At 26.4% G+C, this 24,831-nt stretch overlaps 2 protein-coding genes across 6 annotated transcripts in view; one reads left to right on the forward strand and one right to left on the reverse strand.

The window, feature by feature from the left end:
* Positions 1-17,739, reverse strand: part of LOC117172348 (microtubule-associated protein futsch) — a 90,847-nt gene extending 73,108 nt beyond the window's left edge. For all 3 annotated transcript variants that reach the window (XM_033360166.1, XM_033360167.1, XM_033360164.1), the window contains exon 1: positions 17,260-17,739. In XM_033360166.1, the coding sequence (XP_033216057.1) occupies positions 17,260-17,490 (231 nt within the window). In that variant the 5' untranslated portion in view covers positions 17,491-17,739. The remainder of the gene's footprint in view (positions 1-17,259) is intronic.
* Positions 17,740-17,786: 47 nt separating this feature from the next.
* Positions 17,787-24,831, forward strand: part of LOC117172349 (CDP-diacylglycerol--inositol 3-phosphatidyltransferase) — a 10,873-nt gene continuing 3,828 nt past the window's right edge. The window contains exons 1-3 of one of the 3 annotated variants that reach the window (XM_033360171.1): positions 17,787-17,893; positions 21,375-21,556; positions 23,645-23,933. In XM_033360171.1, the coding sequence (XP_033216062.1) occupies positions 21,511-21,556; positions 23,645-23,933 (335 nt within the window). In that variant the 5' untranslated portion in view covers positions 17,787-17,893; positions 21,375-21,510. Of the gene's footprint in view, positions 17,894-21,110; positions 21,287-21,374; positions 21,557-23,644; positions 23,934-24,831 lie in introns of those variants that run through there. The other 2 variants (XM_033360172.1, XM_033360170.1) reach the window with 2 other exon arrangements.

Below are 24,831 nucleotides of genomic sequence, written 5' to 3' on the forward strand. Positions count from 1 at the left end.
GGGTAAATCAAAGTGTTTTTGATTTTAAATTAAAAAAATTTTTATTGAATATTTATCTATTTTGTTTACAATATTATCCCTTTCTGTAGAATTTTAATCTTTTTTAGTTTAAAATAGAAACTGCGTGGTTAAAAATGTCCGTTTCGGTTGAAAATCACCATTCTTTGTAGAAAATTCCAGTGTTTTGTAGCAGATTTGTATTATCGACTCAAAAATGTAAAAATTTGGTAAAAAACGTAACTATTTGGTATAAAATGTATGCATTTTGTTGAAAAATCATCTGTCTTGGCAGAAACTCCATTTTTTGTTAAAAATAAAACTGTATGGTTGAAAATTTATCTGCTTTAGTTGAGGATTAAAATATTTTGTTGATTAAATCCAACTGTTTTTTATGTATAAGTGAAATCTGCTTTCAGAATGCCAAGTATTACATTTTTCGTTAAAAATGCAGCTTTTCAAGTGGAAAACTCAACAATTTGGTGGACAATTCAACTATTTGGTATAAAATTAAACTTTTAAATTGAAAATTCATTTTTTTTTTAAATTAATTTGATTGATTAAAGACTTAACTTAATTATTTGTTGTTAGGAATTGCAAATTTTTTGTTTAAAAATTCAACTATTTATTCACAAATTTTTAGAAACAAAAAAAATACAAACTAAAAATTAATCAAACAAAATTTGTATTAGATGTGATGCTTGTCGACAATTCCACAATTTCATTAAAAAGTAATATTTCTTGGAGGAAAATTAAACAATTTAAATGCAATTTTTTTTCTTGATAACAAATTATTTGCGGTTGAAAATTCAACGACATATGTTATTGAACGTTCGACTTTTTAATTTGGAAATTAATTTCTTTCTGTGGAAATTTCACCTTTTTTGGTTACAAATATAGCGGTCTGGTTAACAATTGATCTTTTTCGGTTGAAAAGTAACTTTCTTGTTGAAAATCCAACTGTTTAAAATCCAACTGTTTTGCAGGAAACTCGTCTGGAAAATTCAACAATTTTGTAAAAAATGTAACAATTTCGTTGATAATTCGTATTTTTGGGTAGAAAATCACTTTTTCTGTTTAAAAATACAACTGTTCAATTGAAAATAGTTAAAAATTACTTTTTCAACAAAAAAGTTGAATTTTCTAACTAAATCATAGAATTTTCAACGGTATATAGGAAGAATTTTTAACAAAAAATTTGAAATTGTAATCTTAAAAGACGAATTTTAAACAAAACAGTTGAATTTTCAAGCTGAAAAAATTAATTTTAACAAAATAGTTAATTTTCAACGATGGTGGTGAATTTTCTAAAAAATAATAATAGAGTTTTCACCTAAAAGACAAATTCTCTAAAGAATAGTCGAATTTTCAAATCAAAAATATAAATTTTCCACCAAATAGTTGTAGTTTGAAATAAAGCTGATCAATTTCTAATAAAAAATGTAATACTTAAATTTGCATTTCAAAAAATTAATTTTTAGCGAAAAACAAGTTTTCAATAAAATAATTCGATCTTCGACAAAAAATAATCTTTTTTAACAAAGCAGTTTAACTTTCAACCAAAAAGATTAATTTTCTATAAAAAAGACAAATTTTCAACTTTAGATTGAACAATTTTGAAACTAGAAAGCTAAATGAAATGAAATTGAACGATATTAAATTTCGTTTCAAATTTAATAATTTTCATCTTGAAAGAAAACTTGTTTTATTTTGAAGAACTGACCCTGTCAATGTTAATATAAATTAGAAATAGTTAGATTTGAAACGATTTAATTAATTTGAAATTCACTCATATTTAAAGTTTCAATCCGAAATTATTCAATTTGGAACGAGTGCGATTTAAGAGTATGTATACAATTCAAATTTTTCCATTGGAAAACGTTGAAAAATTTTTTAAAATTTAAATCGTTTCACTTTTAAAATCTTTAATTAAAATTGTTAATTTCCAAATTATTTTAATTTCAAATAGTACCCACATATTAAAATCTGTATTTTTAATTTTTTAGGTTGAAAACAAACAATTTACAATCTTGTGACCTGAAAATTAAAATTAAATTTTTTTAAATAGTTCCACTTTTAGAATCTTTAATTATAATTGTTAATTTCCAAATGATTTTAATTTGAAATAGCACTTCCGTATTAAAGGCTGTATTTTTAATTCTTCAGGTTGAAAACAAACAATTTATAATCATTCGACTTTTTTCAAATTAAAGACTGTCAAATTAAACAATTGTTAATCTAAGATTCTAAGGCACAAAATGAAAATTTCAAACTAAAAATTTCAAAACTTGAAAAATTGTAAGTCCTTAAAACTGCAAAATTATTTATTGGCAAGGTTTCAAATTTATTCTAAAAAAATTAGAGACTGGCATATTTATCTATTCCAATTTAATTTTAGAACTGAACCTCAGGCGTCCAATCCGACTTACTTTTTATATTGCAACAAGATTTCTCAAAATCCAATAATATATTTTATTTTAATCAAGTTTCTAAACCCCAATCTTTGCTTTATTTAAATCTCTGCATAATTTTTAAAAACTAGAAAAAAAAAATCAATTTTAATTGCATTTCGAGAGTCAGCTAGAAAAGGGAATATCTGTTCAAAAAATTCGGTACAAATAACCGAATTTTCTCGGCACATATAGACACTGCCAATTTTCTTTGTTAAGTTGAAAAACTATAGTGAAATTAAGATATTGATTTTCAATTTTTTGTGTAAAAATATCCACCTTTATTGTAGAAATTTAATCAACTATAGGCGATTCGAAGTTAAATTAAAATATAATTTTGCAAATTTCAATTTACTTTTAAAATACGTTCACGTTTCTCAATTGATATTTCACATCCAATTTGGCTTTCTACCTTTTTCGATTTAATATGTCCCCAAGTAGAATAAGAAATAAGAAAAGTCTCATCTCATTTTAATATCTATCTTTCGATATTTTCAGAATCCAATTTCTTTTTACCGCTTTTTAGCTTAAATAAAAAAAAATTCATGCCATAACATCTAATTTAAGATTAAAATGACGTCAAGTTTTATTTACTTTCTTTATGTTTTATCTATTCATTACTCACTTTATTGTTTTCTTCACATAAAAAAAAAAATATTTTAAGACGAAACCTGAGTCACATTTCAACAAATTAAATATTGACTTTAAAATTTTGTTGGCTTAATAAACTTTCTATTCGGTATTTTTCAAAACAGATGAGTCTAAAAACTAAAATGATTATTTACAAAATCAAGGTAGCCGAAATAAAACCATTTTAGATCAAATTAAAAAATGTATTTATTTCTTTCATAAAAGATATGTTTTAAATGCAAAAGGATTAATTTTTCAAAAAATAATTGAATTTACAACCAAAAATATAGCTTTTTAAAAAAGAAGTAAAATTTTCGACATTGTTGAGTTTTTAACCAAATTGTTGAATTTTCAACCCAAAAGGATACATTTTCTGTAGAAGTAAAGAAATCTTCAACAAAACATACGAATTTTCAAACCAAAAGGTAATTTTTTAACAGAATATCTGGATTTCCAACAAAATACTTCAATTTTCGACAAAATAGTTAAATTTTTAACCAAAAACTTGAATTTTCTATATACAAAGATAAATAAAAAAATAAAAAAGTTCGAACAACAACAGTTATACTTTAAAACAAATAATTCAATTTTTAACAACAAAAATTAACTTTTAACCAAATAAATAGTCGAACTTCAAAGCAAGAGAAACCCATTTTCAACAAAGTAGTTGAACTCTTATGGTCGAATTTTTAATCCAAAAATATTCAACTTCAACCAAAAAGAGTTTTCATTTTCTACCGAATAGTTAAATTTTCAAACCAAAGAGACGTTTTTTTTTAGAAAACAGTTAAATTTTTAATCCGAAAAGTTGAATTTTCAACGAAATAATTAAAATTTCCGCGAAAGAGTTGACATTTTAAATAAAAAAGATGAATTCTCAACTAAAAATGAGACATTTTATAACCAAAAGGGCAGATTTTGAAAAAATAACGAGTCTTCAGTCAAGACAGAAAAAAAATTTGATTCAAATTGTTGAACTTTCAAACCAAAATATTACTTTTTAAACGAACAGTTGTATTTTTAACCAAGAAGAGGAAATTTCAAACCAAAAAGACGAGTTCTTTACAACAACAAAAAAATACAAATTTTTTCAACTAAAAGCTATAATTTTTCAAAGTAATTACACTTTCGACTGAAAAGAATTTTTATTTTAAATTGAAAATACTTGAATCGAAACGAGAAGTTGAATTTGTATAAAAAAAGATGACATTCTGCTCAAACAAATTAAATACTAAAATATGAGGCAAATAATTTATTAGCAAGAATATATCAAGATGGCCGCAAAACTTCATTTTCAAAATTCCCTGATTTTTCGCTGAAGAATTTTTTATTTTCCTTGAACATCATTATTCATAACATAAAGTCTTTGATAAGCAGAATAAACCAATTTAAAATTAATATTTTAAAATGTATTATCCTTGCCACTTAATTAAAATGTGCCTCTTATAGAAAGTCCCTGACTTTTGCAAGTTTTTTTGGGTCAAAATTCTTGACTTTCCCTGACTAGTAAAATTGCCTGCTTTTCCCCTGATATCCCGGCTTTTCCTGACCTACAGCCTGCTTGAAAATAAAGGTACATTGCTCCATAATAAAAGATTTTATGTACATCCAGATTCCTTTGAATTTAATTAAAATTTTCGTCTGCAAAAAGTTTTATTTGCGCACAAATATTCTCACGACATTTCTAAAATGAATTCCAGTTGAAATTTATTTCCTGAATTCAACGGAGATTTTCCTTCATAGCATCATGCTTTATACGGAAGGTATACGATGGTGGGGTGGGTTCTAAGCGATAAAGTAGGCTAGGAAATTGCAACATCACGTTTCGCGAAATTATTTTTAATTCTGCTGCACACTTACAGCTACGCATATTTTTCCATTTTTCCACAAAAAAATACAAAACAATAGGTTACTATTTAAAATTTACAATCGCCTGTGAATTTCTATTTTTTTAAATCCAAAAACACATATGAAACAGGAGTACGTAATGAAATATAAAAAAATAAAAGTAAAATATTCTAAAAAAGTTTTCATCTCTCGCTTCTAATATTGAAACAGACGGCGAACTTGAAATTTAATTTTCGTCAAACGCGAAATTCAAGCTTTTCTCTCTGAAGCAGAAATTTCCATATGTTGACATTTTATTTTAGTTCATAATTAACAATTCAACATTTTATTTTCCACATTTAATCAAGGATATTTCCATATTTGTCAATTATAATCGTAATATTCAGACCGCAGATGATAAAAATGTATAAATCTTAGAATAAATGCAGTATCTAATGTGGTGGAAGACCACTTCCGAACTAAAATCATTCTAATATTTTTTTATCGCCTATTATCAAAATAAATCTGGATTCTCTTAAGCCTTCTTTCTTTCAAATGTAAAGAAGCTTTTTTGAGTAAAATTTTCTTTACCTCCTTCAATCATTATATGTGCGGAATGGAAGATGTAAACAAATATATTTTAAAGACCTTCACAGATTTATTAATTATTTTCATATCTACTAAATATTGCTTCAAATTAGATAAATGAATAGGACCCAATAAGAGCATCCAACTACTTTTGGTTCAAAGTTCAATCTTTTTAGTAAAAAAGTCTAATATCATATTCATAAAAACCTAAGTTTAAAAATATAATTAAAAAGAAAACTAATGTTCAACTGGTTGGATTCAACTGAAAACACGCATTTTTAATAAAACTTATGAATCCTCAAACATATAATCATGATTTTTCAAAAAATAAGATTAATATTATTCTCAAGCAGACTAATATTCTAGAACAACCATTTATGTCAGTTTAATTGAACCGAAAAAGACGAATTTGCAATAAAATAGTGTTATCCACAGCAAAAAAGACAAGTTTTTAAAAAAGATTATTTTTATACCCAAAAAGACGAAATTTCAACAAAATACATGAATTGCACACACACAAAATTGGATTTTCCACCCGACAATATGCATTTTCAACAAGTTCATTTTTAGAAATTAAATATTTTTTCTAATAAATAGTATAATTTTTAACTCAAAAAGATAAGTTTTCAACCAAAAATGGAACAGTTACATTATTAGTTTAGAAAATGAATCTTCTTCTTGTTAAATTGAATAAAAAATACGAATATTTAACAAAATGGTTGAATCCAGTGACAAAAAGATGAATTTTCAAAAAATAAGATTAATTTCCTACATAAAAAGACGAATTTTTAACCAAATAGTTGCATTATTGACAACAAAATATGGGATATACGAAGATAAGAATTTTCAACCCGCTAAAATAAGAATTTAAAAAAAGGATGATTTTGAAATATATACTTTAATTTTCTTCCAAATTGTTGAATTTTCAAGCCAAAAAAATAATTTTTCAACGAAAAGTGAAATTGATAGTATTTTATCAAAAATATTTTTATTTAAATAAAAAAAGAGTTAAATGCAATAAAAAATACAAATCATGAATTTTTAACAGAATACGTGCATTTTTAACTGAAAATATAAATTTTCACCAAATAGTTGAATTTTTAACCGAAGAAGATAAATTTTTAACTACAAATTTAAAAGTAAAATTTTCAACAACAAAATTAATGAATTTTCAACGAAATTGTTAAATTTTCCATTAAAGAGATGAATCTTCAATCAAAAAGATAAATTTTTAACAAAGTACTATAACTTTAAACCAAGTTTTTGAATATAGTTTCAACAATTTCTCGTTTTGTAAAAACAGTAGGTAACTTACAGAAAAAAAGAAGAAAAATTAAACAGATTGAATACCCGAGTGGATTAGAGAGCAGCAATGATACAAATTAATTAAAATTCCATATGCAGCTGCTTCAACAGTTAACGAGAACGCACCTTGTCAGTTAAACAGTCTGTAGTCTATAGTATGAAATTTAAATTTAGTGCCTGACTCACTTCAGAGATGAAAAATGTGTAAATAGTGTCCCAAATTTGACAAAATAGTGTCAAAATACTGACCTAAAATTGTTTAACTATTAAACCACTGAGCTTACTTTTAGTACGAATTTAAAACTCTACAACCCGAAAAAATATGCAATGGTAAATTAGCTTTAAATATTTAAAAAAATTCCAGTTTTCCATTTTTCCTCGTTTTTCCAAAAGAATGCGACTGAATGAATACCTAACTATTTTAGGCTGAAAGTTCATTGTTTTCGGTCAAAAAGTCTACTATTAAAATTTGGTTTCAGAATTATTTTTTTCTTTTTTTGTTGGGAATTTTATTATTGGATTGAAAATTAAATTATTTTGATGAAAGTTCAACAATTTTGTTGAAAAATCATCCTTTTTGGTTCAAAATCCAACTGTTTTGCAGAAAATTCGTCTCTTGCTTGGAATTTCAACTATTTGATTAAGAATTTGTTTCCTTTTTGACTACGAATTTATTGAAAATTCAACTATTTTCTTAAAAATGCAACTGCCTGGCTAAAACTTAATCCGTTTCAATGAAAAATTTAAGTTATGTTTGAAAATTTAACAATTTGGTAGAAAATTTAAGATTTGGATTAAAAATGTATGTAATTTGTTGAAAATTCGTATTGTTTAAATCTAACTATTTTAACTTTATTTAAAATAAAAATATTTTATTGTTGAACTGTAAACTATTAATTTTTGCGTTGAAAATTAATCTTTTTAGGCTGAGATTTCAACTCCTTGGCTTTAAGTTAAAATACTTTTTTTAAAGTTCATTTTTTGGTTAAAAAATTCTACTATTTTGTTAAAGATTTCATTTTTTAAAATGAAAATTAACAAATATGCACAAATTTTTGTTTGTTTAGAAATTCAACTCTTTAGTTGAAAATTCATCTTTTTGGTTTGCAAATCCTTAATTTTCTGTACAAATTTCACGTTTTTTGGTTAAAAATGCAACTGTCCGATTAAAAATCAAGCTGTTTTAGTTTAAAATAAAAATGTCTGTAAAAATCTGTATTTTTGGCTTCAAAATTCATCTTTTTGGTAGAAAATAATTTTTTTAGATAAAAATGCAGCTGCTTGATTGAAAAATAATTTATTTTAGTTGAGGGTTCAAGTATTCTGTTGAAAATTCGTTTTTGTTGATTATATTCAATTCTTTATTTTACTTTTAAATTTAAATATTTTTGTTGAATTGAATTTCTTGTTGAAATTTGACCTGCTTTTTTCAAAGTTAATTTTATTGCTTAGATATTAAAAATTTTAGTTGAAAATTCGTTGTTAAAAATTAATTTAAAAAATGTAAATATTTGGTTGAAAATTCAACTATTTTATGGAAACTTCGTCTTTTTGGTTTCAAAATTCAACTATTTGGTAAAAATTTAAACAGTATTGTAGAAATATATTTTTTTGTATTAAAAATTAATTCTCTTAAACGAAAATTTAACTACCAAGTTTATGGTAAAAAATGTATATTTTTATTTTAAAACTTCAACTATTCAATCACAAAAGTTTATAAACTAAAAATTAATTACATAATATTTCGACTAACTTCATATCTATTGTGTAGTACTATTTAGTTCAAAATGTATGTAAGTTGTTGAAAATTAGCCTTGTTTAGTAGAAAATTAATCTTCTTGGTTAAAAATTTAAATATTTGATTAAAAATGGATGTATTATATTGAGAATTCAGTTCTTTCTTGAAAATTTAACTATTTGGTTCAAAATTGCTGTATTTTGTAGATGACATTATTTTAGCCAATTGGTGAAGATATTCAAATATATTAATCCAGGAAAAGTAAAGACATAGTGACATTAGCGGACAATCATGAAAAAATAGTGCCTTTAGTGTACATTTTTTCGAAAAATTTAATTAATATAAGGACATCGCTTTCTCATGAAAGAAAAGTGACGTGATAGCTACGTAATCAAGTGACGATATTGCCAATACCACTCGTCCGAGAAGGAACTGAAATGGAAAAAAAGTTGAAAGACCGAGTCAAGCTGGACCCTGGAAAACCTGTCAGTAATACGTGTGTATACAAGGAACCTATAACCGTCAGTTTCAGTATTGTTATCGACGTCCAGCCCAACCCCAGTGGGATTATACGATTTTCAAGCAAAACTGCAATACTTCTAGTAAAATAAAATAAAAATAATAAAAAATAATCTCAGACTATTTCCGAGTTCAGTAGCAACGATTATATCCAACAAAATCTCTTTAGACTGTTCAGGGTGGGCGCAAACCTTCATTTTCAAAAATCACTGAGATTACTATTCAAAGACCTGGATTATTAATTTTGTAACATTTTTACCATAAAATCTTTTATAAAGGGAATAAAACAATTGTAAATTGAAATTTAAAGTTTATTTATTTATTTCAACCAAAAATCATTAGTTTTTTACCATAAAATATGAATTTTAAATCCAAAACTACGAATTTTTCAACAAAAAAGATTGAACTTCAATCAAAAACAGTTGCATTGTCGACCAAATTATGGAATTTTTTTATAAGACAGTTGAATTTTTAGCCAAAAATCCACATATACGAGTTTTCTGTCCAAGTAAACAAATTTTCAACAAAATAATGTGATTTTCGGTAAAAAAGATTATTTTTTAACAGAACACTTGAATTTTTAACCAAATACTGGAATTTCTATCCAAAAAGATGAATTGTTAATCAAATAGTCAAAATTAGAGGACATAGACTTCAACAATTTTCAATAATAAGTTAAGTTTTTAACCAACGAGTTTAATTTTTTAACAAAATAGTTAAATTCTCAACTGAAAAGACGAATTTTCAACTAAAAGGATTAATTTTCTAAAAAAAGAAGTATTTGATCAAAAATAAATTAATTTTCAAGCAGCAAAGTTGGATTTTAAACAAAAATATGAATTATTCTCATCGGGCAAATTTAACAAAAAATATTCATAGCATTTTTAAAATAGAATCTTTCATAAGCGGAATAGAACAATTACAAATTTATTTCAACCCAAAAAGATTACTTCTCGGTAGAATTTTTTATTGTATACAATCAAAGATATACATTCAATCCAAAAGGATGAATTTTTGAACAAAACAGTTGAATTTTCCACTAAAGTATAACTTATTAACAAACAACATTTTACCAAAGCGGTTCAACTTTTACCCAAGAATTTTCAAATTATAACAATTAATTATAAGCAAAAAAAAAAAAAAAAAAAAAATGAATTCATAACGACAAATAATGTAATGAAGTAAACCTTTCACCTAACAAAATTGAATTTTAAATAAAAAACAGTTAAATTTAACCAAAAAATACAAATTTTCAACCAAACAGTTGTATTATTAATAACCAAATAAAATGTCTAAAAAAAAGATTTTTAACAGAAAAGATGAATTTTCAAAAAAAGAGTTGTACTTTCAATACTTTAAAGTTATAACAAAGACGCATTACCAGTTATCTTCTTTTTAGGATCTTTTAGAACTTTTATGGAAGTTAGTTACAGAATAGAAGATTCTAAAACCTTTCGAAACGTGAAAGGTGGCAATTATTATGTGAAGCATTGGCGGCTTACGTCCGGGAAGTTAGAAATGCCCTTTAGATAATTAGAGAAAAAACTATGTTGAATTAGGCTAATAAAATATTGCTAAGTGAGTTAATAACATTTTTAAATCCTAGAAGTGCTTTCGAGAAAAAACTAAACAAAACAAAGTTGCTAAACTAAAAAATTATGAAAAATTCTCGTAAATTTAAAACTAATTCCGTTCGATACATTTTTCAAAAAATTTAGTAATCAATTTTCCAAATTCGTAAAAACAAAATTTTTGTTTCAATTTTCCTCTCTGGTAAAATTTTATCAGATTTCATCATCCATATAAAAAAAGTAAAAAAAACCAAAGATCTTTAATTTAAAAAAAAAAACCCATAGTTGCACTTAATCCATAAAATCTTTTTTCCGGACGAATAGTTTGTTGATTTTAACACTTATAGGGTAAAAACATAAAAGCTCAATGTTTAATTTCACCCCTAATTTTGAAAAAAATAATCAGTTTTGGTACACTTATTTGATCAAACTCCTGCTTTTTTTTGTTGTAAATCGTAGTAAAAAGGCATGAACTTAATCAACTTATATCATATGGAGTATTTTATTATTTACAACGATAGAAAATTAAAGTTTTTTTCGGTAGGGTTAGTCTGATGAAACTTTGCACCCGAAAGAAAGTCTTCTGTCAGGGACGTTGTAACACAAATGTTGTGTTTTCGTAACAGGAACATTCATGAGTCTTGGATTTTTATCAAAGAAGGATTACTCTGATGAAACTTTATCAGTTAGACTGATACAATTTATCAGGGGGGAAAAGCATTTCTTTGGATTTTGTTTAACATGCTTCATCTGATAAAAATTTCCAGAAATATTGTATTTGTCTCCTAGATTTTTTAAACAATTTTAAAACTTTTCAGTCAACAAAAAATTGCAGGTTATTCAAAAACTTTTCAATCGTAATTGCGGTTATTCAAAGCTTAGGGGTTTCAAATATTTCAGGATATAAGTTTTCTAAAGCTTTTCAGAAGCGTCTATAAATTTGAAAAGTTTATTTTTAAACTTTAATAAAAAAAAACTAGGGAGGGTTGTGCAATTTATATAGATAGTTACTTTGCCTTTGCACATTTCACTAAATTACACTCGGTCATAAAATTTGTGAGACCTGAGCAAACAATGACATCAGTTTCCATCTTCTTTTTTTCTCTTCTTTCTTTTTGCAGAAAGAAGGAAAGAGTCACAAAACTCTTCTGCTAGTCGATTATCGTCTGAATTCTCTTAGAGTAGATGTTCGTATACCATGTATGCACGCGATGTTTGACATGGAATGTTTGAAGATTTCATCAAATTAAAAGCTTGCTATCTTTACGCTCTTTTCTTCCAATTAGTCGATAAAATCAATCAAGTTACCCTTTTAATTCCTCGCCGCTTATTAGGCTAGAAACAGCATTTAAAATTATATTTTAGCTTATAATTCCTATTTGAAAGAAAAAGAAAGTTATTATTTTCGAATTTTCAAGTCAAAAAGACGCATTTTCTACAAAACAGTTGAATTTTAAACCAAAAATATATGAATTGGCAACAAAAAAGTGGATTTTCAACCAAACAGTTGGATTTTCAACTTTGTATTGTATTATCAGCCCGAAAATATGAATTTATAACAACTAATGTCGTTCTGAACCAAATAGTTGCAATTTTTACGAAACTGTTGAATTTTCAAGCCAAATATAAGAATTTATAACAATAAAGTTCATTTTTAAGCTTTGAAAAATCTGTGGAATACTTCACTACTTCCTACTGTTAAAAAAATACATCAGAAAAAAGATTTAAGAAGATCAAAATTAGATAAACAAAAGAAATGAAAAATATTTATGCTTGACTTAAAAAAAAATTAGCAAATAGATTTTGATTTTTTATTCTCATCATTTTTCCAATTACATGAGAATTGAATTAATAGAATATGGTTTTGGTTGAGAATTAATCTTTCTTGGTTAAAAACAATATTATTTGGTTGGAAGTTAAATCATTTAGTTGAAAATCAAACCATGTTCGTAGAATATTCAACTATTTGGTCGAAAATAAACTTTTTTGTTAAAAATTTGTCCTTTTGGTTTCCAAATTCCGAAATTTGGTTAAATTTTTGTATTCTTAAATAAACATTTTTCTGGCTCAGAAAAATACTTTTGTTAACAACTCGTGTTTTTTTAGATAAATTCAACTATTTTATTTTTATATTAAATTTCTGGTGGTTATAGTTAAACTGTTAAGCATAAAATTGGTCTTTTTGGGCCTAAAATTGAACTATTTTTGTATTAATCATTTTGTTAAAAAATTTAATTTTTCGTTGATAATTCATATTTTAGGGTTACTTTCCTTTTTGTTTCATTCCACATAAAACTTTGACGAAACACAAATTTGACGATGTGCCTCCGTAGATGTATTCTTTTTTAGTGATTTTTCATACTTAGCATTATTTTCAGGTAAATTATATGAGATTTTAAGAAATAATTGGAAAATATCTAAAAATGGCCCTTAATTTCGTTCGAATTCCTGCTTTTTTCTTCAACAATTCGTTTGAATGCAATTGTATTTTATTTCAAATAAAAATAATTTTGGGTTAGAATGTAAAATATTAAATTTTTTATTAGATCAATTCATCTATTTTGTATTAAAAATTAAACTGTTTTCAGGCACAAATGTCAACTATTACATTTTTTTTAAATTTATTTTTCATGATTGATAATTTTATTATTTGGTTGAAAATTTAATCATTTTGTAGAACTACCCTACATTTTCGTTAAAACTTCATACTTTTTTTATTTAAATTAAACTTTTTTGTGGAAAATTCGCCTTTTTAATCTGCAAACCTTTTTTGTTGACAAATCATGATTTTAGTTCAGAATTAATTTTTTTTAGATGAATACAACTGCTTTAATTAAAAATTAAACTCGTTTTCTATTAAAATATCAATTATTACAAATTTTAGATAAGGTTTCACCTTTCATGGTTGAAAATTTAATTATTTTATTGAAAAATGAACGATTTCCTTCAAAATTCATCCTTTATGCTGAAAATTCGTCTTTTTCATTAAGAATAGTTTTTGGTTGAAAGATGCACTAATTGGTTAAAGGTTGAACTACTTTGTTAAAAACTTTTTTTGTTTGTTTGAATGTTTATCATTTTTGCTGAAAATTCATGTTTTCGGGTTAACAATGCAAATGTCTTTTATCGTAATTTAATTTTTTGTTTGTTGAAAATTAATCTTATTTAATTGAAGATTAAACTATTCTGTTGAAAATTCCTCTTTTCTGGAAAATACCTATTTTCCATAATTTACAAAGGAAAAGTGGTTTATTTATTCCTTTTTAAGATCAAAATCCTTTCTTTATTCTTTGACTTTTGGACTTTGGTGGAAAAAATTCGAGTCAATCTTATAATTAATAAATTTTAGAGACTACTCAAGTGAATTACAGTTTCGTCGACAATTTAAGTTACCGCCCAAGAGTTTAATTGGCTGTTAAGGCCGAAATTGTTAAAAAGTAGGGGGAAAAATCTATAAGGCTGAAGTTCGGAGGAACAGGAAACCGGGCATAATGCCAGGAAATAAGTAGATATAGTCCTAAAACCGCAATGCCTTAAACGGTTCAAAAATATTTCTTGGCCAGTAACGAGCATCGACATAAAATCCATGAGGGCAGAAAATGTTTGTTAAATTATATATTTTTTAAACATTTTCTTTAATGTCAGCACATAGCGCGAACAAGAACCAAGAAATCATTTTAGTTTTGAAATTACAAATATCGACAGAAGAGCAAAATTAAAAAAATAATAAATAAAAATAAAACTGGTTGAATGTTCTTTTGAAACTAAAAATCTGTTTAATAAGGGAAAGTTTGATTATAAATTAAAGTTGATATCAAAATACGATTTCAATCAAATTAGTCCAATATATGGAACAAATAAAAATTTGTCTTTAGTATACATACATTATTTTAAAAAATATACTATTTAGATAAATAGTACTTTTTATTATATTCAACAATTTTATCTTCAGTTGAATATTCAAATCTAGTCGTTAATTTCACACTTGAACAGAGGGGTTTTTATCTTAAAAAAAATAGAAATAACTAAAAATAGCAGGAAGATTTAGGCTGCTATAAATTTCCAAGTTAAGAGGCAGAGTTTCTAAAATTAGAATTCAGATAATAAGTTTAACGTTTTTTTTTTAATTCCGGTTTTCAGAAATGAAAAAAAGCTCTTAAGAAGTCAAAGGAATCAATAAAAAAAATTACATGAAATTAAATTGTTAATAACAAGGTTTATAAAAACTTAAATAAAAAATGCCTAACTGAAATTATAAGTATGAATAAACTGCAAATGTAGAATACTTTGTTTTAATTTTAAAGGGTCATTAAGTTTAGAAAATAGTGCAATTTAGAAAACTAATTAGCGAAGAATATTTCATTACTTCACTTATTAATTTCAATTAGATTAGGTCCAAAGAGATTCCTTTGTATAAAATTAATATAGGTACCATTCTGAATTCATTTTGAAATGCTTTAAATTCATAAGACTTTAGGTCGAAATATATTGCACTCTTGACAAAATAGTTGAATTTGTAACAAAATAGTTTAATTTGCAACCAAGAGATAAATTTTCAACCAAAAGCTATGAATTTTCAACAAAAAAGTTATTTTTAAACAAAAACAAATTAACTTTCTACCAAAATGTTGAAGTTTCAAGACAAAAAGAATACATTTTCTACAAAACAATTTCATTTTTAACGCATAAACCTGCATTTTTAACAAAAAAGTTCAGTTTAAACCAGAACATTTCAATTTTCAAACCCCAAAAAAGATTGTTCAACAATATGATTAAATTTTCAATCAAAATACTTGAATAATGTTCAACCCGAAAAGATGAATTTTCTACAAAAGAGTTGAATTTTTAACCCGAAAATATGAATTTTCAAAGTAAAAACTACCAATTTTAAACACAAAAATATGAATTATCTACAAAGAAAGGTAATATTCAATCAAATTTTCTACATAAGATGTAGAATTTTTAACCAAAAAGGATGACCTTTTAACAAAATTGTTGAATTTTCAAGACATAAGTAAAGTTTCAAGCAAATAATAAAAATTTGTACTCAAAAAAGATGAATTCTCTAAAAAAAAAGTCAATAATCGACCAAGAAAGATTACTTCTCTACCAAAAGGACGAAATTTCCACTCTATAAAATGAAATTTCAACCAAATAGTCATATATTCGACCAAAAAATATGAGTTTAGAACAAAATAATAAATTTTCACCGAAATAAATATATATTATCCACCAAAAAAAGTTGAACTTTAAACCAGAAAAACCTATTTTCTTCAAAACAGTTGAATTTTAAACCAAAAAATAAGAATTTTCAATAAAATAATAGAATCTTCTACCAAAGATGTAAAATATTGTAACCAAAAAGTATGACTTAATCGCAAAATTGTTGAGTTTTTAACAAAATAGTTAAACTTTCAAATAAAAATCATAAGAATTTGTAACCAAAAAGATGAATTTTCTATAAAATTTTTATATAGTTGACAAAAAATATTAGTGTTCACCAGAAAAGTTAATGTCAACCAAACAGATATTTTTACAAAAAATTTGAATTTTAAAAGAAAAAGACAAATTTCCTTCAAAACAATTGAATGATCAACCCATAAAAATGATTGTTTAACAAAGAAGTTAATTTTTAACCAAATATTTGTATTTTCTACTGAAACAGTTGAATTATAAATTAAAACAGTTGAATGTTCAACAACAATAAAAAAAACAACGAATTTCCTACAAAAAAAAAACCGGCATTTTTAATAATAAAAAAAGACGAATTATAAACCAGGCAGTTGATTTTTTCGTACTAAATTGGTTGAATTATTAACCAAATAGTTGAATTCTCTACAAAAACTATAGAAATTTCATCCGAAAGGGATGAACTCTCAACAAAACATGAATTCTAAGCCAGAAATATAAATGTAAACTTTTAAACACGAACTGACCAATTTTCTACAAAAAAGGACGAAATAAAAAAAAAAACAGTTCTATTTTCGATTAAAAGTATGATTTTTTAAACAGAATTAAGTGAATTAATTCAATATTAAACTTCAGTCAGCGGCAGCCGTATTTTCAACAAAACAGTTGAATTTTCAAGCCAAAAAAAAAACGATTTTTTAGTTTATTTTCCAACTCAGAAGGATGAATTTTCAAGTGAAACGATTAAATTTGTACAAAAAAGATAAACTTTTAATAAAAAAAATGAAGAATTATCTATAAAAAAGACGAATTTCAACAAAATAGTTTATTTTCCAACGAAAAGATTTTTCTGTCAAGAAAGGCGAAAATTTTTAACCAAATTGTAGAATTTTCATAACAAACACGAATTTTCCACATAAGCGATGCATTTTGTAAGAAAATGGTTGAAATTGAAAAAAAATTGTGAATAGGGTAAAGAGTGTGAAGTTTGCACCTGTTCCAAATTCCATTAATTATCAGAAAGTGACATTTACGATGCTTGCACAGATGGTTATACTAATTAGAAAAATTCTGTCTCAACAAATAAATTTTCTCCTTTCCCGGTCTCAGGACATTCCCGATTTTTCTTGCAGAGCATAAAAAATACTCAGAATAATTCAATTTAAAAACAAACTGAAATAGCAGCAAATAAATTCTTTCGCCGAATTCCGCAACATAACCTCACCTGTTTATTATCTCCTTGACTAACTGGAATGGACTGGGGACTCGGAATGCCATCGACAGGTTCAGTACCCGAATTGTTCAAAACATCACTCCTAACAATCGTTTCTCCATTAGCTTCACTTGAAACTTCAACAACACGATCTGTGTTTTTATCAGTAGCTAAAGTTTCCTGGCGATGTTCTGGCCCAGGGGCCATCTTGATCGTAATCGACAGCTCACTATCCACACTCATACCCCAATCCACATTACATTACTCCATCTCGAATTCCCAAAGTCCCCAAAACCCCCAAAAATTCACCACGTCCTCATCCCTCTCATAATTAACCTCAAAACTCGATTTCCTTTTTTACTCTCTCGACAGTTCCGATCACTTGTCATTCTGTCGAGTCATGAAATTTCACAAAATTATCCATAATCTCAAATTAATTTTTGATAAGAGGCGACAAAAATGTCACCGGAGTGACGTTTCAAAAAGACACTTAACCTAAAAACTCGACTCACTGGTTTTCTTCCACCTCCGGGAGATTTCGTCGTTCCCCTCGCAACACTCGTGAGTTTCCTCTTAGCTTTGCGATCGCGACGATCCGGGACGTTAAAAGGTGTGAATTTCAATCAATTTCCCGGATTAATTTAAGGTAACTTCATCCAATTTCGAGCTCAGGGTGGGGTGGCGGACTCTCAGCCATTTTGGTGGATTCCACGGGTCTGGAAAAGGGAGGAACGTGGAGGAACGTCAAAACCGCGAGCGAGAAATCCGAGGACAGAAAACTAGAAAAGTGAACAAGTTTCGACTGGAGTGGGATTGAAATTCAAAATGGCGTCGAGACGTTATCTTCCAAAGTCACTGTTTTATTTATTCGCTTGCTCCACTTTACTCATTTCAATTCACTTTTATTCACATACTCCAATTTCAATTAAAGACACTAAATTCACTTTTTTTAATCCACGGTGAGAATCACAGGCTCAATTACGAATCCCAGGGTGAAAATCGATTCCCCGGGACTCCTGGGGGTTGAGAACCTCATCTTCAAGAACTGATAACTCCACTTTTTGCCCCCAAAATTCATCACATTTTCCAAGATTTTTTGCACTCTTTTTTACCCCCAAATATTACTCTTGTTGGTTTCTTATAACTGAACGATTATTCACGACAGGAAAAAAATATCCTTGACAGTTTATCGATCGGCGCTAACCTTCTCCGGGGTTTTTCGAATTTTTCTGGACGAATTGATTATTACCGTCTGTCAGACTTTTCACCTGGTGTTTTCAAGCTTTTTCTGATGTTTGTTGAGTGATGGGGTTTTATTTACAAGAGTAGTTGGCTTGCACGAAAGCACAAGGACAAATAATCGGAGAGCAAACTCGACACTCGCGGAACAGTGACGTATCTCGCGCGGGTGACAGGGGGAAATGTTGGGTGATTTCCTGGGGGTGGGGGGGATGTTTTTTTAAAGCGCGGATTTATTTACAGGAATTTGAGAGATTTAAGAAAAAGTGAGATGTTAGGGAATTCGGTTAGTTATCGAGACAAGCACAACACGGACGATTTTGCGCAGACAAATTCTTGGAAGAGCCGCCTTCTTGGTCTCCGAAAATGTCGTCTGGTGACAGGAACGTCTTTCTAGGGAGGGGCCCCTGTTGTCGATAGTTTTTACAAATTTAAAAAATGGGGAGATTTTTGTTGATGTTTTTATATTTATTTTTACTGATACTGCTAGGGATCATAGTGGCTAAGCAGTTCAATTGCAGGGAAAATAGTAGGCGTTTTTTTAAATGCCAACATAACTAACATTCATTAATCAACTAATTAACTAATTAGTTAAAATTTCTTCTCTTCGGTTATTTTATTTTTAAATATTGAATTTTGTTAAAAATCCGTCTTTTTGCTTGGAAAAAATCATTATTTTCTATAAAAATTCATCTCGTTGATCTAATTTGGCAAAAATTAATCTAATTGGTAGAAAATTCTTTTATTATTTTAGATGTCATCTCTTTGGTAGAAAGTTTTAAAAAAAATTTGTTTACTGATAAATGAACTTCTTCAATCTGGGTTGAAAATTCAACTATTTGTTTGAAAATTCATGTATTTTGTTGAAAATTTGTCTAATTTGATTGAAAATTATTCATATCTTTTGGTAAAAAGTTGGTCAAAAATTCGTTTTTTTTTTATTTCATCCTTTTTGGTTGAAATACCAACTATTTATTTTGAAAATTCATGTGCTTTGTTCAACATTCGTCTTTTCTTTAAATTCATATTTTGGTGTTGAAAATTCAACTGAAATCTTTTTTAGTTGAAAATTAACTTTTTTGGATTATTTATTTTTTGGTCCAGAAATTCATAATTTTATTTTTACTGAAAATTTAACTTTTGGACAAAAATGCAACTGTTTGGTTGAGAATGAATCATGTTTGGTTGAGAATTCAAATATTATGTTGCAAATTTATTGTATTTTGCGTAAATGCGTCTTTTTTGGTTGAATTCGACTGTTTTTGAATTTACATTAAAATACTTTGTGGTGAAAATGTCTACTATTACATTATTCGTTTGCAATTTCATCTTTTCTGATTAAAAATACAACTATTTAGTTTAAAATTCAACTCTTTTACAGACAATTCGTTCGCAAATTTTTATTTTCAATACAAAATTATTAGATTTCAAAAATAAAAATTTTTCAATAACATATGTTTGTCAATTTTGCTTGCGCTTTTTTTCGAAAATGTTATATTGTTAAAAATCAACAGATTTTAAACGTTTATCATTTTTGATCAAATTTAGATTATGTTAGCGTTTCTCATCAAAAATTGGTATTTCAAACAAAAAATCATTATAATTGGAATAAGTTTTAAAATGTAAAACAAATAAGATTATATTAAATTTTTTCACATGAAATCGGTTATTTTAAACAAAAATCATTAGATTTCAAATGAGATTCATAATTTTAAACAATTTTTTTTTTCATCGGATATTATAGGTATTTTTAATAAAAAAACAATTAGATTTAAAAGAATATTTAACATTTTTCAACAACTTTAGATTATGTTGGGGTGTTTCATTTGATAATTGTATTTTTTAAACAAAAATAATTACATTTAAATCTAATGATTTTTGTTTAAAATAATAAAATCTACGAGTTTCAACCATTTTTCTTCAGACTTTATTAAATTTTAAAGAGAATCCATAATTTTTTTAACCATTTTTTATTATGTTAATGTTTTCTTTCGAAAATTTGCATTTTTAATTAGGAAAGAATTGCAAAAAAGATTGACACGTTTTTAACAATTTAAGGTTATGTTCAGGGTTTGAACTGGCAATCTATATTTTTAGTAAATAAATAAATAAAAACACGAGGTTTTAAGAATATTTAAATTTTCCTTACAATTGTGTATTAAGTTAGCAGTTTTCATCATAAATATCGTACATATTTCAAAGACGATTTGCTATTATTTTATGTTAGGGGTTTTTGTCGAAAGTGGCATTTTTAATGAAAACAATCATAAGATTTTTGAAACTATCATTATTCTTCAGAATTATTAAATTCACAAGTTTTGCAAGAAGTCGGTATAGATTTCATAGAAGATACAATTAACAAAATACAATTTTAGAATAATTTAAGGTTATGTTATGCTATTGTTGTCCGTCTAAAATTACTCTTGTTTAAAAAAAATAATTCGATTTTCAAGAATATTTACAATATGTGGTGAATAATAGCCTAATTGCATATGCTAACGTTTTAAAATATTTATAAAATTTAATTAAATAATAGATCTATTATTGTATAATTTAAAATAAAAAAATATTCAAACCCCAACGGCTTTATACGGACCTGCAGCCTTGGCTCGTCAAAATTCTGTCAGCTGAAAGAATCGATAATTCTCGAACCTAGAATCGAGACAGTCGATTAAATCGCATTTGAATCGAGTTTTTTCGATTCATTGACGTATCGGGGGTGTCCGGTGTATCAGTTTCGGTCAGAAACGCAAAAACTGACGAGGTGTCAAGTGGGATTTAACTCATTTTTTTCCCTCTCGTAAGTTCACACAAAGAACAAATCCCGAGATAATAACTGGCATCAGTAATTAACATTATCGGTAGATAATTCTGTAATTTTTTTCTAGATAAACGCTCCCTTCAGCCTCCAGTGTGGTAAAAAAATTAGAGCTTTTACTCTAGATTTCAATTCATTCTAAATCATCTCTTCAGCTAAAGGTTTATAAACTTAAAGGAAGCAACTGTGTCCGATAAAAAGCAAGAATGACGGAATCCGAGAATATTTTCATCTTCGTGCCCAACATCATTGGTAAATAATACCAGACTGATTAGTTAATCAATTCATGATAAATTAATATTGAAAAAACATATTAAACAAATTACGTGAAATTTTATTGTTCCATCAAATGAGAAATAAAGTTAAGGATGGATACATTTATTACGGAAATTGGTGTTTTAAAATTGTATCTTAATTATTAAATAAATAATCATTTTAACAATTAGGTTTTTTATAACATTGAAAGTTTATGAAAATAGAGACTGCTAATTTATTGCACGAGGGCAAATATTATTCTTCCTTATTTGTCATTTGCAATTTATTACGAAGATTTCGCAATCCGTAAAAGTATATCTGGCATTTGAAAGACTTCTTCTATTGATTATATTTAGATTAAAGTGCTATCATACATTATTTTATGTAATTCAGAACTTCAATATAGAAAAAATCACAATAAATCAAAGGGACGACTGAAAAATCTTAAAAAAATAAAATTCCTGAATTTAAAAAATTAAAATTTGTTTTAAATATAAACATTATTTACTAAAAATACAATAGGCCACTAATTGTAAAAATAATATCTTGATATTTAAGTTGTCTAAAATTATTGTTTGAATTAAAAATCACAATAATTGGAAATTAATATATTTTTTGATGACATTATTTTTTCAATTATTATTTTTAACTCACACAATAATTTCAGAAATTTCCTGAAAGGGATTTTCAAATTTTGTATTATTTTAAACTGTCGGTAATTTTATTATTGTGGAATGTTTTAATTTGATAATTTTAAGGGGCGACAGAAAAATCCCGAAAATTAAAATTCCCGACACTGTAAAATAGCCGAATCGCGGAAAATTTTCGAATAATAAAATTTCCAAAATGATAAAATATTCGAAATATAAAAATCCCGAACAGTTTATAATATTATCGAATTGAAAAATTCCTAAATGTTATAACATTCACGACAGTTTATTAAATTATCGAATTCGAAAATTCCCGAAAATCCCGAAATCCAGGATGAGTAATCAATCATTATGCACAGGCTTAGCTAGTCCCGAATTTTCGGGAGAATTAGAAACAACCTTTTTTAGAGTATTTTTTAAATGTTTAAAGGTTTTATAAATTATTTGAATTTAAATAGTTGAAAAAAATATATTTCTGGATGACAAATTTTGCTTGAAAATGTGCATAGTATAAAAGAAAGACAAAAAATATGTTGAAAAACCAAAATTTTTGATTAAAAATAAATTTTGAGATAAATCAGTGCAATAATTCATATTGCCTGAGAAATTTGTTAGGAATATGTTATGAGGTTTGGTGAAAACGTAGGGAGAATATTTTTTAATACTTTAAATATTAAAAAATTTTTGATTTAAATATTTGATTCTTGTATTTTTAATAAATAAATAATGTTTATTAAAGAAAATAGAAGTATTTAAATTTGGTAATTTTATTATTCGGGAATTTTTCAATTCGGTAATATTATAAACTGTTGAGAATTTTCTTATTCTGGAATTTTTGATTTCAGTAATATTTCAAGCTTTTAGGGAATTTTCAAATTTAGGATTTTTATATTTTGATCATTTTTTTTATCTCGGGAATTCTGCTTTTCGGGATTTTTCAGTCGTCCCAAATCAGGCAGTAAGAAAAAACTTTTAATGCAATATTTAAGGCATTTAAAACTCAACTATTATATATTAATTTTATTTAATTCCAGAAGCTTTAAAAGCAATGTACAAACAAATTGATGGATTTTTCGATTAAATTAAATTAACCCACTACCGCCCTTAAAACTTTCTTTTTTTCTGAATTTTGAGATATTTAGGAATATTATTTCTATGGCGGAGTGTATACAAAACTAAAATTCTAGCTCATTACCGTCCTGACTTTCATGTAAATCCTTGCGTTAAAAATTGCTGTTCGTCTCAAAGTCATATTAAAAAAAAGTCAAGCCTTCCAAACGTTACATATATGTCACTGTGGGCGGTAGGAATTTGAATTTTCCAAATTCTAAGCCAGAAAGTAAAAATATTAAATAAAGTTTCACATAAAAAGTTTTTAATCGGAATATTTTCTTTGTGAAGTATAATAAAGGTGGTTTTTTAAATTTTAAATTAGGATACGCAAGAGTGATATTGGCCCTGATATCTTTCTACTTTATGTCAACCAATCACGTGATAGCGATCTGCTGTTATGTTACAAGTGCACTTTTGGATGCATTTGATGGCCACGCAGCAAGATATTTCAACCAAAGTACCAAATTCGGGGCAATTTTGGATCAATTGACCGATCGAGTGGGCACAATGTGTCTTATGGCGAACTTGAGCCATTTTTATCCAGACTACAGTTTTTGGTTTCTAGTCAGCATGACTATCGACATTGCTTGTCATTGGATATATTTGCACACGTAAGATTTAAAAAATATATTAAAAGCTTTATATCTATAGAAATAATAAACATTTTCGTATTAAAATGGAATGTAAAATAATGTTGGTGGCCATTTTAATTGAGGAAACAAAATTCCGGGGTTTTCCGGTTCGCAGAAATTTTTCAAGGTCATTGAAATATAAAAATTCGAAGGATTAAAACTAAAAATTTTTTAGTTGAAATAATCAAAACTGAACTCCAAGTTAAATCATTCAAAGTGGAACTCCCTTGAGATGTAAAGTTTTTAAATTAAAGATTTAAAAAATGTTAATTAAGTAATTGTTAATTCAAGGCGAAGCAATTCACACGCGTAAAAAAGAAGACGGAAGCTTTCATTACTTTCCAATTAAACAATTAAAAATTAAAAATCGTTCAGCTGTAAAATGTTTTATTGTAAACTTTCATAAATTGAACAGTTCAAAAATTTCTGCTTAAAAAATATAAATCCAAGCTTATTTTTTGCAATGGTCTAAATTTAAACTAATAAAATAAAAATTAAAGCCTCTTCTAATTAGGAAAAACAAATAATAACCAAAATTTCCTCAGATAACAAATCTCAATAAAAATATTGAAAACAAAAGAAGTGCGTCTTTCTAATTCGATAAAAAAGTTAAAAATAAAAAATTACTCTTGAGAACAAATTATTTCCTTAAACTGAAGAATAATGTAAAAAATTTTTAAATGACCTCTTCCAATTCAGACAAAAAGAATAAAAAGAAAAAAATTTCCTTCTTTCAGTTCAGATAACATTGGAAACCAAAATTCCCTCCTTCCCCACCCAATAAAAACACTAAAAAGTTCCATCTTCGAATTCAGGGAAAGATTGAAAATAAAAACGTTACCCCTTCAATTCAATAAAAATGATAAAAAGAAAAAAT

Source organism: Belonocnema kinseyi, chromosome 5, assembly GCF_010883055.1.
Source record: "Belonocnema kinseyi isolate 2016_QV_RU_SX_M_011 chromosome 5, B_treatae_v1, whole genome shotgun sequence".
NCBI classification, from domain to species: Eukaryota; Metazoa; Arthropoda; class Insecta; order Hymenoptera; family Cynipidae; genus Belonocnema; species Belonocnema kinseyi.